Source organism: Harpia harpyja, chromosome 3 (genome assembly GCF_026419915.1).
Source record: "Harpia harpyja isolate bHarHar1 chromosome 3, bHarHar1 primary haplotype, whole genome shotgun sequence".
Taxonomy (NCBI): domain Eukaryota; kingdom Metazoa; phylum Chordata; class Aves; order Accipitriformes; family Accipitridae; genus Harpia; species Harpia harpyja.
Window position 1 is genome coordinate 20,522,626 of NC_068942.1, and position 15,690 is coordinate 20,538,315.

At 37.5% G+C, this 15,690-nt stretch overlaps 1 protein-coding gene across 2 annotated transcripts in view; it reads left to right on the forward strand.

The window, feature by feature from the left end:
• RARS2 (arginyl-tRNA synthetase 2, mitochondrial) overlaps positions 1–15,690 on the forward strand; it is a 40,747-nt gene that overhangs the window by 3,722 nt on the left and 21,335 nt on the right. For both annotated transcript variants that reach the window (XM_052781557.1, XM_052781558.1), the window contains 6 exons: positions 1,837–1,920; positions 5,263–5,360; positions 6,465–6,520; positions 8,062–8,145; positions 11,821–11,897; positions 15,186–15,341. In XM_052781557.1, coding sequence (XP_052637517.1) covers positions 1,837–1,920; positions 5,263–5,360; positions 6,465–6,520; positions 8,062–8,145; positions 11,821–11,897; positions 15,186–15,341 — 555 coding nt within the window. The remainder of the gene's footprint in view (positions 1–1,836; positions 1,921–5,262; positions 5,361–6,464; positions 6,521–8,061; positions 8,146–11,820; positions 11,898–15,185; positions 15,342–15,690) is intronic.

Genomic DNA, 15,690 nt, shown 5'->3' on the forward strand with positions numbered 1-15,690 from the left:
GTCCAAGCCTTAGGCATGGGGAGATCTGGTTACTAAAGAACCACAGGGCACTTGGAAGAGAGGTTGTTAAAGCTATGGAGAGGCCAGATGAGCACTCATGTTAAAGAGAGATAAAAACCCCTGAGATGACAAATGACAGATTATGTAGAAAATGTTTAGCAGAACAAATGGTATGGAGAAAGTCTGGTGGGAATTTCTGTTTTGTCTCTGCCCCATAAGTAAAAGGGACCTTTCGTAAAATGGTAAGGTGGGAAATTCAGAGTCAATACAAGAAATATTTTTTCATGTAGCTTGTGAATAAACATTGGAATTTGTTGTTACCAGAGCTTGTGAAGTTTAAAGAACTTCAAGGTTAACCATGATTTCATGTCCTGGTTAAGTTAGTGTCTAAGCTGGAGACCTAGCATGGGGGTAGAATTTCTTCTTCATGCTGATGAGCTTCAGTAGAAATGTATAGCTTGCCTCTCTCAAAGATACTAACCAAGTGATAAAGTGACTGTGTCATCTTTTATATGCTTTCCATCCATCTTTTTTTTTTTTTTTTTTTTAAGACAATTTCTTGGCTATGAAAGACAGCTAGTTTAATAAGAAACTCTCAAACCTGACAGGTTGAGATCCAAAACTCTCAGCCTGTGAAGAGACCAAAATTTGTGTAAAGAGGAGGTTGACATTAGGGATTGGGTGCCCAAATATTCTTTATGGGTTCAGAATTTTCAAAACATGTGCCTTATAGAAGTTGTAAATGAAATTTTTTAATAAATTGGCCTTCAACGTCTTTATTTTGTATCACTGGTTACTGCAGAACATTGTCATTAAAGTAAGAAACTTCAGGAAATGGCAGTCCAAAACTTCTGTCTCAGGTTTTCTTTAAGATACTGATCTTGATTTTTTCTTTTTTTTTTTTTTTTTAATTTAAGTGCTGTCAGGTACTGTGTAAGTTGTCAAATGTGTCTCAGCTTTTGTGTGTACAAAGAGATCAACTACTGCTCCCAGTCAAAATAAAACACAGACATGCAGGGGCTGAAGTAAAACATATGTGCGACATTTCAGGCTGAGTTACATTCAGAGCTATTAAGCATGGATTGGAAATAATAAAATCATCCCTTTTCCAACAGGATTGATTAAATGATTGTCCTGGTTTCAGCTGGGATAGAGTTAATTGTCTTCCTAGTAGCTGGTGCTATGTTTTGAGATGAGTATGCGAAGAATGTTGATAATGCTGATGTTTTCAGTTGTTGCTAAGTAGTGTTTAGTCTAAAGTCAAGGATTTTTCAGCTTCTCATGCCCAGCCAGCGAGAAAGCTGGAGAGGCACAAGAAGCTGGCACAGGACACAGCCAGGGCAGCTGACCCAAACTGGCCAACGGGGTATTCCGTACCATGTGACACCACATCTAATGTACAAACTGGGGGGAGTGGGGGCGGGTGATCACTCCTCGGGGACTAGCGGGGTGTCGATTGGCAGGTGTTGAGCAATTGCACTGCGCATCATTTGTACATTCCAATCCTTTTATTATTGCTGTTGTCATTTTATTAGTGTTATCATTATCAGTTTCTTCTTTTCTGTTCTATTAAACCGTTCTTATCTCAACCCACGAGTTTTACTTCTTTTCCCGATTTTCTCCCCCATCCCACTGGGTGGGGGGAGTGAGTGAGCGGCTGCGTGGTGCTTAGTTGCTGGCTGGGGTTAAACCACGACAATGATCCATTTGTGATTGCTTCAAACCAATAAATAATATTTAATGTTTATAGTGGATTAAATTAATATTTATAGTGGATTGAATTAGAGTTTTCCAGTTTACCTGTTTTCATGTAGTTTCTGTTCTGTTTTTTTTTAGCTGAAGTGTGATGCTGTAGTGAGAGAAATCAGCGCTGGTCCAGGAACAGTGAACTTTACGATAAACAGGGAATTATTAGCAAAGGTGAGCATTATGTTTCAGGTGCATTAAGGTAAAAATAAATTCCTCAATATAAAGCCATAGAATACTTACTGTTGTCTTAGAAAGGTATTTTCTATGTAAAACTGTCTTTTATTCTCCTCGAGGATCCCTGTTGCTGATTTGTTATGTAAGCCTAGAATTTGGAATGAGGCTCACAAATGTTTATCCTTATGAGGAAACAATGTATCTACCATTCACTGATATCATAACTCCTCTTTTTCCTTTCTGCTTTAAAAGGCAGGTTTGGCATCTGCTTTGAGCTTCTACAGTATAAAACTCAAAAGTTTTGATCTTGCATATAAAGACCCTTGTTTAAAATGGAAAAGGATGGTGAAAAGATACCTGAAATAAAAGTATTTGATAGCAGATATATCATTACATACTTTGCTAAAAAAAAAAAAAAAGGGAACATGTATTCTTCAAAGTCCAATGCCTGACTGAAATTGAAAGCTTCGTTTGTTAAACCAGTAACTCAATGAAAGGAAGATACTGCTCAGTCTATAAGAGTAGTGTCTCAGTTGTACTCTGGATTATTTGCAAGAGCTTCATAAAGATAAGTGGATGGCTGGTACTGTTAGATTGGGGACTGAATGAAAGCTTTGCTAAGCCAGTTCAACTAACTTGTGGAGCGAGCTACATTGTGTTGTTGTTCATGGCCTTAATCTATAGGCTTAACAACTCTTGTGGAAAATGATATTGTGGTCTTAGAAAATAAACTACATGTGAATTAGGGGCAAGAAATTAGGTCTTACCTAATACTGGTGAAGCCCTCTTCCCATCAGGACTTCCACTGAGTCACTTAGGCTTGTAATCCTCTTTTGCTGAATGGTTAGACCCTTTCTTCTTGTGAATTGCTAATGCTTAGGCATGCCTATCAATCAGTTGTTTTATCCCTTTAATTTTTCATTAGCTATTTATAATCAATCTATGTTGATAAGAACATAGCAGCTGATTATTCACTGAAAGAGTAGTTTCAGTGGTAAGTTTTATTTATGGACAGGATTTCACAAGATGCTTTATTTGTAGGGATTCTTGTGAGTTTAATGATACAAGCAAAACTATGTGTCTGGCCTAGTAGAGTTTTGCTGGAAAAAATGTGGAATTAGGACATGTAATTTTGCATTATGTCACTGAGGAGAGAGGAGGAGATAAAACCTAGCTGTAACTTTCACTGATAAGGAGACTAGGTCTATGGGTAGATTTGACAATTTGTGTGTATGTCTAGCTTCCCTTAGGTGGCATAATAAGAACAGAATTAATGTTTTTTCTACAGGTGCTGTTCCTTTTTTTTTTTTTTTTAAATTTATTGAATATCTATTGCAGAAGAATTTTAAAGTGATTTTTGGAGGAGAAAAAAAGAAAAGTTTCCATTGAATAAGCGAGATGTCCACTTTCATTTGCATTGTTAAAGGCCTCTTATCTTCAGGAAGTTTGTTCAATACATACAGCTTCATATATTAGGTTTTGTAGTGTATTGGCATCTGAGTGACAAATGGAAGTATGTAGGCTATGTACAGGGACTTACCTTGCCGTATGAATGCATTACTGATAATATAGTCAGCATAGGATTCCTCTTCCCATAAACTGTGTTCAAGCTGTTGAGTAAATATTTTAAAGCGTTTTACACAGTCTCCATACTTTCAAACTAGACACACTTTTGTAGGGACCATTCACAGTGTCCTTACAGAGTTGCAGGTGGGGGAAGAGAAGAAGAGGTGTTTGGACACATGAGGATTGAATAGTTGGGTTTCTTTGGCACTAAAGGAGTACAAAGCAGGCTGACTTTTGGTGCCTAGAAAAACCTAGCAGTTTTAGTAGAACATGAATGTATTAGTTGTTCCTCTTCCTGTTACAGACTTAAGTTGAAGTGACTCGGTAGTTCTGAGGAGGCTTAAATTCTTGTAGAAATCTCCTGTTTTTCTGCTTACCCATTGTATATACATGCTGTCTTCCAACAGCAAAGGAAAAGAACATTAGGCAGATACTATTCCTAAAAAGGATTAATGAAGAAATACAGTGGACAGTGATGTAAAGTAACTGGAAGAAGGTAGAAACATTAATCTGCCTCATGTTCTAGGGTTAACAATGGAAGCAGTTTAAATTTATACAACCAAAATTAGAAATAGCTAAGCCTCTTTTGTCTCTGTCACTTAAACCACTGGCTGATGTTTAAATATGCTGTTAGAGTTATGAGTGACCAAACCTTCCATGAGCTGTTGTTGCAGTCTACCTGCAGTGAACTGATGGAGAGGATTCTGTAGTAGTAGTTTTGTCTCTTAAATTGGCTTTAGTTATAGTCATGAAGACTAGAACTCCTGTACTTTTGTGTGAGATTTCCTGAAGCGAACGAAATGGGTTCATGTGCTAGTCAGGTAACCTGCATATGTGTGGTAATGCTCATGCAGTTGGAGCTCATTGGATTTTTTGTGGGCTCTCAGTCACAAGCAGTGTGTGGGAGGTCTGCTGTGTCCCAAAGGGTTGGACCTACGTGATCTGGCTGTGCCGTGCACAGTGGGTGTCCCCTGTGTATTATACCTTCACAAAACTCTTGGATATAGGACAGGACTCCTAGAAATTTCAGAGAAATGGCCAAGCACCTCAAAGTGTGCCTAGATAAGATGTATTCATGGGAAGAGGATGCTTTTGAGGAAGCTCAGAGGTATGCTGTGTAGCTTTTTTTTATTAATTATAAATAATAAAAAACCCGCTGAGAACATGTAACTGCACAATGAGGTAAATTCTCTGGTGAAGTCTACTGCTCTCCCACTTTTTCATCCCAATCTATGGTCTAGTTCTACAAGGTACTTTTTATTTTAAAATGTTACCTGAATTAGGATGGATGAGGGTCCTGGTTAGCGTAAGGTAACAGCCCTACTTACTTGAGAACTCCCTCATTTTGCATGAGGTCACTGTTCTACCCATGTGCTTAGACTGAGTTTCCTTTCTTGTCTACCAGTTACCCCCAGCTTACTCTCTTGCTCTTTCATTTTATGTAACTAAACAATGATTTTAGTGAAAAACTAGGCTTTCCACTTCCTTTTAAGTTGTCACCAAATTCAGCCTTGATTTTCACAAAAAAATCTGCCTATAATTTCTCTAACTTTTTAAATTGATCAGATACAGCTTTCAAAAGTTAATGGCATTTTCGTCTGTATGTGAGATCTTGTTTGCTTGGCAGACCAGCCATCTAATTGCTAATGTGAATAAAGGCTACGGGATCAGTCTCTTGTGTGATTGGTAAACAGTTTTGCTGATCATGCTTTCTGTTTTTGAAACATATTTTCCTTTTTTTTAATTTTATTTTTTGTCTTCCTTGTGGTTTAGACTGTGTTGCAGCAGGTGTTGAAAGATGGCTCACAATATGGGGTAAAAAGTGAACTTTTCTCTACAGTGCCTAGACAAAAGGCAGTGATTGAGTTCAGGTAAGCACATGTGATGAGTCCTTTGAGAAAATAGCCTTGTCTGCTGATTGATATTTTGCTGATTGATATTCATTGCTGCAATGTATGATGCCTGTGAAGTTAAACCGTGTTTATGGTATTATATTCAGCTGTATTTGATACTCCGATATATTTGCGAAGTAGAATATAAGTTCTGTTTAGGGAATTGAGGCTTTTTCCCAGAATATATTCTTGGTATTTAAAGAGTTCATGCCTCATACTGCCCTCCACTAAGAATATTCTCATTTAGTGCATAAGAGCATTCAGTTTTTAAGTAGGCTTCTTTTATTTTGTTATCAAAAAACATGATCTGAATTTTCAGCCACTAACCCATTTCTTTTTTCACCTTAATACCTTCCTCCCTGACTTGCTAAAGCAGCTAGGCATTTGTCTTGCTAAATCTTCTCAATTGCTGGCCCTAAAATTTGTCCAGTACAATTTTTGGTTATGGTCACCTGCTCATGGAATGAAAAGTGGCTGACTGAGATCTCTTCATGTATAAATATTTTTGTTCACTTATACTCCCTCTGCAGGCTTCCATAGTCATGGAAAGTAAGCATTTGGCTTTAATTTGGAAGATGAGTTTTCATAGCTGAACTTCCATTTTATTATCAGAGGCAAAAAATTCTGGGTATGGGGTTTTTTGGGGGGGAGGGCATGGTTGGTAGAATAAGATGTGATTTTAGTTACTGATTCTTGTACACAAGGTCCCCTGTCCTGGTATCAGATTTATCTCTAATAAAGGTATGAGGAGAATGATCCATATGTCCAAAACATGTAAAAAGTGAGAAGGTAGTTTAAGTCCTTTGTCACTCGTGTAGTTGGGTTTTGGGGGATTCTTTGTTGTGGCGTTGTTTGTGGCTTCTTTTTCCCTGTAACACTGGCTGTTAACTGATACTGGAAGAAAAGCTGGTTGGATAGAAAAATTTGCTGGCTAGAACAGAAGCTAATCAGGGAATTTTAAGGAAAAATTGAAGGTGGTGGTTTTATTTCAGTTCTGCTATATGCATGAGTTGAATTCTTTTGACTTGGTGATCTGGCAGTTTTGTGCATTGAACAAACATTATTTGTGAAATTTTGTTACAGCTCCCCTAATATTGCCAAAAAGTTTCACGTAGGACATTTGCGTTCCACAATAGTAGGTAAGTATGCATTTAACTGCTTCCTAAAAGGGCTTCTTTGTCTTTCTGTTTCACTTGACAGGGGAACACTGCTAACCTTTCACTCTTCTAGTGGAGTGGCCGTGTCAGGCTCGACTTGCTAATTAAAAACCTTTTGCTCATTATGCAGTGAAGAAAAGAGCATGGTGTGTTGCTGGCAGATTTATTAAGTCACACGTAATATAGTTTTATGACTGTGAACATTAAATGAAGTAGTTTAAAATTGTTCTACAGAGACACCCAGGGCAGTTTTCATTGAGGTGTTATGAGAGTCCTTTGAATTTTAAATTTCCAATTTACACTGGACTGCACAGCAGTCAGATAATTATGTCTTGGTGGCTGTCTTGCAAAAAGCTTGCTTTTATATGTTAATTACTTTATGCCAGTATTACTAACACAGTTGCTGTAATTTGTAATGGAATAATTTATAAGTTTATTGTGCAGTACTCTAATGGCATATGGAAAACATTATTTCTCCCTCCTTTCCCTCTCTCACAATAAAAACTAGTAGGTTATTACCAGAAGATCCTACAGCATCTGTGCAGCTAATAATGTATTAGGTTTTAATTATATTTAATGTGTCATCTATAATTATTAATTACATAAAGTTAAAAATTCTGCCTCTTCATGGACTGATAGTTGAGTGAAATTACGTATTTTGGGGTCTTTATGTTCCATTTCTGGACCCTTTGCTATAGAAAAAAACCACTTTCAAAAATAGTTCTGTAGATCAATGTTTTCCAATAGGAAGAGAATGACTTTACTGCGGAGAATGGAATTGAAAGTAATTGCAAGCTATAATATGGTGTTGTAGTAACAGAAGAAGAGGAAGCTTTCTGCATCCTTTTACATCAGTTTTGTAATCAAAAGGTACCCTTGAAGCACAGGAAAATAGAGAAAGGGATGCGGTTATTTCTTCTTTGTAATTCTCTGGTTGTAGCTAAGCTCAGGAGAAAGATGAAGGTTTCTTTTTGTAATAACAGTTAGAACCAAGACATGCTTATATGATATGGTAAATTTGGAGCATATCAGACACAGTGTGTTAAGCGCGGAGCTCAGTACTGCTCCAGCAGTATGTGGAGATTCAGGACTTGATGTTCTCAATTTAACATCACAGTTAACAGCTGTGAATTTTGAGTACTTGCATAACCTCCTGATGTGAGGTTGCCTGACTGTGACAGGAATTATGTATACTGCCACATATTTGTGAGAATACAAGAAGACTTTAAAAAGTGTTTTTCATGTTCCAATACTTCACAGTATGTGCATGCACATACATGTGTGTGTTATCACTGTTGTATGAGACACTTTAGGGCACCTGTCAAATGCACGGCCTTTCTTTTCCTGCTCAGAATACTACTGCTTTTAGTTGTGAAGTATTTTAGCAAATTCTGTGGAGCAGTTAATCTGATTGCTTTTCCTCTTCATTATGAATACAGATCATACAAAAACAGAAAACTGTTTTGTTGGGATGAGAGACTACCTACGACTGAATAATAGTACCAATTTTGTTTCCTTTCCAGGGAATTTTATAGCAAATCTCAAAGTTGCACTGGGACATGAAGTAATAAGAATAAATTACCTTGGTGACTGGGGCATGCAGTTTGGTATGTTTTAATATTTGTTTCTCTTGTTCCCTGTTCTACTGTATAATATGGTCTAGGTTTCCAGCTTCAGTTTTTGCAGGCCCATTGGATTCACTCTGGGCTCATAAAGAGTAATATTGTGTTTCCATGCATGTAATGTGTAGTTAATCTCCTTAAAATATGAACAAAACAATCCAGACTGATTCATCAGCAGTTTGACATATACTGCTGTAAAAGAAACAACAGTCCCTCTGTCCCTCAGTAGCTCCTCTCTCAGATTACGTATGTGTAATCTGGGGTTTATTTTTAAAGGGCAGTATCAATATTTTCTGAGTGTGCTAGTTACACATTTGGAGCTCTCATAGCTGAACAGACTTCTGTTGCTGCCTCCAGACAAAATGCATACATATTTCCATAGCTGTTGCATGTCTACTGTGATACTGTCTTCCTTATTCAGATTTTGCACGTGTAACAGTTGTGGGAGAGTAAGCTTGCTAACTTACCTATGCCACACCTGTACACACAACAATAGAATAATTGTAACAAAATGTATATTTTATATTTGGTTGTCTTTGTGTGTGTTTGTATGTTTTCTTTATCTGTGTGTTTGTTCCCTCTGGAAGCTAGTTCATCATTCATAGAGCATAAATAACTTCCACAGCAACTGTGTTTTGGCAGGGTGAGGCCCAGAGAGTTTGTATCTTCAAAGATATCCCAATGCTTCCCCCAAAATACTCAGCTTCCCTTTAAAATGTAGCAAAAGAAAGTTGTATAGGTGGAGAATGTGGAAGTGAATAGGCCCTAGAAGACTTACCAATCTTGCATGTGTGTGTGTTTGCATGCACACACATACACACTCCCACCTCTTCTGAAATGTCCATCAGATAAGTCAGGACTGAAAAATCCTCTCATGTGCAGCCTAGCATGGCTTGATATTTATTCCTTGACCAGAGATCATTTAGGTCCAGTTGCTGGATCTGTAAATATCCCTCTTATATGGCAGTTGACCCATCCATAGGATTCACAACTTTGTTGATTTCTGTTGTGAATCTTGCATTTGAAATTGATCCATATTCTCCTCTCCTTCTTTAATTTCCCCCCAAAAGCTGTTTTTCACATATTTTTAGGCATTTAAAAAAAGGCAATCATGCCCACTTCCTCGTTATTGAAAGCCGGTACACCTGTGAAAACTATAAAACTCCCCCATGTCTTTTACAGTAGGTTCTAAAAACAGTGTCTGTATATTTATTTTTAAATGGCAAACACAAAGTGCAATGTCTATTAAGCAGGCACTTTTGCTCATTCCAGCCCTTATGCTGCCCCCTTCAGTGGCACTGGTACTGCTGTTTATGGGAATATCAATGAATCAACTTTACGAACAGAGCTGGATTAAAAACTTAGCATAAATACCCTACTTCTACTCCATTTATGTATTCAGATACAGCAGTGTAGATAACATAACTAAAATATATTCCGTTTTACCCCTTCTCCTTATAGAGTAAATTCCTGGGGTTTAGGCAGTTGAATAAAATATTCTTATGACTGTGAAAGCAGTAATAGAATATTTTTTTCCTTTCTTAAATTATTTCCTTTGCAGCTTATCTTTCCTGACCCTGTTTCTGATGAAACAGTTTATAGCAGAGCTTTGCTTCACTTAGGATTTGTTTCATAGGAATTGAATATCGATTGAGTTCACCTAAAATTCAATAAATTTCATCATTGCATATTTAATTCATTTTTGCCCCTTAGTCATAATTTTGCCACTATGCTATTGTATAATGAATGTGGCAATGACAGTTAAGCAATGAAATGCAATGTGGTTAAAGGGCTTCTCAGCTGACCTCATTCACTCTGTCTTTGAAGATACTAAATTGTACTCCTAAGTCTGAATATCAGGAATTTTATGTGTTTTAATACAAAGTTTCCTGAAAGTACGAGGATCACAATGCCTGTTACTTACATGTGTACTTGTTGTCCAGCACACAACTGTTAGAGTCATGCTTTTGACCTAGCAATTCTAACTGTTTTTTTCAAAATGGGTGCTCCCCTCTTTATTTGGGCTGGCTCAGCTCAAGTATATGACAAGTTTTATAACAAATAATACAATCATGCTTCATAAAATTATACCATAGGAATATTACTATAATGGTCCTTTTCCAGAAGCAGTGCTATAATTAACAATCTGTCAGCATTTCTATTATAACTGCTATTGTCAGAGGCTTTAAAATGTAATAATTGAAAACATATTTTGCTGAAACATGGCAGAGAAGTCCTCAACCTCTAGGCAGTTTTGGGGCAGGTTTCTTAAGGTAACAAAGCTTATGCAGTCACACTGTCCATCTGTCTTCCTGTCACTCTGCTCCTAATAAAGTTTGAACCCATTGGCCAACTTCAGCCAGTTCTGACAAAGAAAAATGTCTCCAAGAGAACAAATTTCTTTTGGTATTGTGACAGTTGGCAGCCAAGTAGGGATAGAAATACAATGTAGTGCCCTCTGGGAGAGAAAGTTAACTTCTGTGTTTAGCCTGCCAGCTAACCAGTCAGCACATCTAAGTCGGAATCAGTCCCAACACATGCTCCATCTTGCCAATAATTGGTGAGTGTAACAAGGGCTGGGGATAGTTTGGGGAAGACAGAAACATGTAAAAGGATATGTTTGGGTTGAATAAAAACTGGCAGTCTTGCTGGGGGTGCCAGCATTGAAAAGTGGAATGTGTAGGTACACTAATATCTAAGAGAGATCATTAAGAAATCAAGCTCCGATTGCTCATAGAACAAGCTTCCTTAAAGCAACTCACTTTCAATAGACTTAGACTCATTTTACTTCCTAAACTCTAACTTGTTTTTCTTACCAAAATCTGCCATGGCTTCTACCGCACTCAGTGTTTCCAAGAGGGAAGTTACTGAGACAGTGCTATTTGTTTAGTTGCAGAGGGCTTTTCAAAGGGATACCTGCATACCTATTCTTCAGATGCTGTCTTCACATCAGTCCTGGTCCTCGTCAGCTCAAAAGAATGAGATGGCCTTAAAAGCAGCCTCAGAGAATCTAAGAGGCTGCAGGGTTAATACCGCTAGATTACTGAATGAGTTAATGGGCTCTTTGGATTTAGACAAAAAGATTGGGATTTGGATCTTGCCCTTTCAGATGGCTTTTGGAAAGTGCTGAAGCCAAATTGGGTACGTGAAAAAAGCTGCACATTCTCAGCATGCAACAAAAAATTCCCTTGAAAATATTACATGAGTGCTATGTGGAATACCGTATTGTGTCCCAGTTTCTATTGTCCTTGAAATAATAATACTGTTAAGGGAAGAAGCAAAACAAGGAGTTTTGAGCATGTTCTTTTACTGGACAGTTTCCACTGTGTGGCTTCTCATTTACAGCTGGTTGCTGTGTAAAAAGATAATTTTCTCTACAAGTCCAGAAACACAAATTCCATTTATGAGGAACTGAAAAACCAACATACTATTCCTTACTAGTTTCTAGCTATTATAGTTTTGGTAATTTTCATGCAGTGGAATAATAGGTTTTACTTTTGATTTGTTTTTGTAGCATACACCATTATATTGTTTAAAAATGTAAGGCATTTCTTTTATTACATACAATGTTAAGACTAGACTTGCTTATGAAAACATCTTAATCAACAAAACAATATACTCTGGGCTGTTGTCTAACTCTGTATTTAATTGTTATTCAAGGCTTATTGGGTGTTGGTTTCCAACATTTTGGCAATAAAGAAAAGCTAAAATCCAGTCCTTTACAACACCTTTTTGAGGTAAGTTCATAGAAGACCAACTGCGGACTTCAGAGGACAGTCCATTTAACTTAGCTGTCAATTTTGTACAGAATGGTATGTCTGCAGGGTCATGATGAGACTCATTTTGGATTTAAATGACCTTGCCTGAAGGACCAGTGCTAGCCTGGGCCACAGCAGCAGAGACAGTTCTCACAAAGCAATGGCAGCAGAAACAGGTTTCATTAGGCTGAAAAATACGCCCCATAAGGGAAGTAATCATATGGATACTTAGGTTGCATTGATTGCTGCTACCACCACAGCCGATAGCAACTATCTTAACTGGGCATAGGTGACCACTGAGCTCACTGTGGTAACTGCAGTGGAAATGGTGTCTTGCATCTAATGCTGTAGTACATTGGTTACCAAAGTTGTGAAAAGGAAGTGGCATGTATGGTGTAAAAATCCTTTTGTTGCTAGTATTTTTAGAATAAGTGATATTTAATTTACATTGCTCAATACACAGATCACTGTGGTTGGTGAAAAGGATCTTTAAAGTGTTTTGTATCTAATATGGAGGCTTAGCATATATAGGTAAGGAGGAGCGACCATCACTTTCCAGAATACTGTTCTGGCTCTGCAGAATGCTCTTCTTTCTTCCAAGAGTGTGAAAGAGCCAGGAGCATTAGAAGGTGCAGTTTCTGCTGACAGGCATTCAGGAAATGCCTTTCAACAGTAGGGGAGGCTGTTTTGTTACAGGAGGTTGCCCTCTCCGGTGCCCACCAGCATGGTGGAAGTGCTATAGATTGCATTTCTGTGTGTCAGGGACAAAATTGACTCGGTCGACTGTCCAGGTTAGCCGTAACAATTGAGATAGCTTAACAAGTCTTGTGTTTCTAGGACTGATATGGTTTTTGATTGTTGGTTTGCTCCATCCAAATATGCCTAATATCATCTGAGTTATTATTTATTTCTTCCTCTTTAGCAATTCCTCTGTCACTTCTTGTTTCATACAGTGCAATGAGCAAAAAAGGTTTCCATCTGTCTTTTGATACTTGTAAATGATCTTTGGTTGACAACCGTGCTGTACATAATAAGAGAACGTGATTTACGTACTTACCTGTGCAAATCCGACAGCCATGAGGATAAGTGGACAAAATTTTCTGAATGGCTAATGTTTAAGTCTTCATACTCTGAAAGAAAGATCTTATGTGTTAATGGGGCTTTGTCAGGGTTCTTGTGTAGCACTGTCAAGTGTTCTCTTATTACAAAGCTGAGCTGTGCTTCACCCTCTGAGCTATATATGGGAACTATTGCTAATGCCGGTGTCCGGACAATATGTCACAGGGTAACTGTTTTGCATAAATCTGTTTACTGGCAAAGGAACAAACTGTGTTTGAATACTTCGATACTCTACAGCTGAATACATATTAGGCAAATTGTTATGTGGCAGAGTAGCTCCTTCTGAGTTTGCCAGCTTCTTTGACATAGATAAATTTTGTTCACTTGTTCCCTCATCCCCGAGGCCTGCTCAATAAAATTGACAGATTCTTATCATGAAGGTGTCTTAGAGCTGTAGGACTCATTTAAAGAGATGACAAGAAGTAGTCATATTCTTGTGGTTGTTCATTGCTGCATATTATTTAATTTTTAGTTACAATTTCAGTCCATTCTTAGGATTTAAATTTTGAATACTTGCATTTTGCACTACAGCTTTAAAATATCATCTATTTCAGTAGCATGTAGGCTTTATGACCTTAAAAAAATTACCTTCAATTGTAGAGAACAGTATTCAGTCAAGCTGCAAAAAGTTCTAAAACAGTAGTTGCTGGAGACCAAATTAGTTTCTCAAATATTCCCAGTTTTTAACTGTTTGTTCAGCTGTATTCCTGGTTTCTATCAAAAACGGAGATGTGTTTCAAAGTGGCGTTTCTTCTGCTGTTGTGAAACTAGTCTTTCCTATAGTTCATTTAAAAAGAAAACTTCTGTAGCACAGTTTCTATATAAATAAATGTATAGACAAATGTACGTTTCCAAACATCTTTGCACCTTCCATTTTGGTCAAGAGTCAGATGCAAATATGCCTTTTGCATTATTTTTGCTTTATAACATCAAAGATTGGGGGTGGGGGTTAGAACGTGCGAGGCTACTGATGGGGGAGAGGGAGCATTGTTCTTGGAAAGGGTTGAATTTTCCCACTACTTTAAATTTCTTTTTTGTGGCAGAACTAAGCAAACACTAATCTTGGAGGCTTGTCAGCAGTACTGCCTGTTAAAATCTCTAAAAATCTTGGGACATAAAAGGAAGGGGAAAAGTTCAAGAGTTTTGCTGTGGAAGCTTTTTTTTGTTTTAATAGGAGGAACCCATTTGAGCAAGGTATTGTTGGGAAACTCATTGTCTGAACATTGCAGGAGTGAAGTTTTTATAATTTTTTTTTTTTTTATCAAGATCACGATGATTTGGGGAAAAAGTTAAACAGCGTTGAACTATTTGGGTCTAAATACATAATGTAACCACTAGTTAATTTAAATATTTTTACATAGTACTTCAACTTTTTAAAAACCGTCTTCCATGGGCTTTCAAGATACTACATGTGGAAAGCAAGGAATCATTGCCTGGGTGAATATTTGTCCTTTAGATATAAAGGAATATGTTAATGAACAGGAGAGCCAAATTTGCTGTACATAGGTAAAATTGGCTAATACAAGAGTTTGTAATGCTTTTAGCAAACTGACAGTGCATGTGTGTGTGTCTAGTCAGATGTTGACATTCTTATGCTTGACTTCAGCCACAGAGAGACAGCATGTGTTAGTATGGGTGCAGAGTACTGCAAGTAAGGTGTTTTGGATTAGAACTGTTTTGGGGTTGGGGTTTTTTTGAGCTTGTAAAACATCGAGGCTATGTAGGATTTTGCTGCTTCAACTGTCATCTCATTTTTAGGCAGTGCAATTGTTATAAGTATCAACTTTGTGGTCCTCTGAAGAAAAGTCTCTGGTTTAAAAGTCTGTGATGGTTTCCCTTTCGTGCATAAATTAGTTTTTCCATATTCTGCTGCTGCAGTTGTTTCAAGGTTATAAAGAGGACGATAGCGACAGCAATAAGGAATTACAGCATTAGTCTTTTTTCAAGATAAGCCATACATTTTCCTATTGGAATTTGGACTACTCATTCATCCTTTAAATAGGAAATGTGTTCCTTTAACATGTCTTTAAAATTTTGATGTTACAAATGTCATCTTTAAATGTATTTGTATTGTTCTTGTAGAACTTTGCTTATTTTTATTGGAGGAGAGGTTTATACTTCAATATTTTCAGTGCTGTTATATTTTAGGTGTATGTGCAGATTAACAAAGCAGCAGAAGATGAAAACACAAAAAAGCTGGCTAAGGATTTCTTTAGAAAACTGGAGGAACATGATGAGCAGACATTGTCGCTTTGGAAACAATTTAGAGACTTCAGTATTGAGGAATACAGCCAAATTTATAAGGTACAACTTATGCACTGCTTTTTCTGGGTTGTTGGAAAAATGGTACAGACGTTGCTGTAGCGTTGTCAATTCATCGCCTTTCCAGTAAACTCTACAGTGTTGTGGGGAAGATGTTTCTCAATATGCCAGGTTATGCCCCATTCTGCTTGGAAGAGGCACGGTAGTTGATTTAACATCCAGGCAGACTGCTACTTCAGTTGCTGACAACCTAGATACATTTTATTTAATGGAGTCCATGTAATTGGCCCTTAGACTAATTCTCCCTTCTCAGAAGCCCTGAAGCTAGGAGTATGGTGCTAAGCAGCAAAGCAAATCAGTGTTAGATAAATATTGTTCAGTTTTGCTCTAT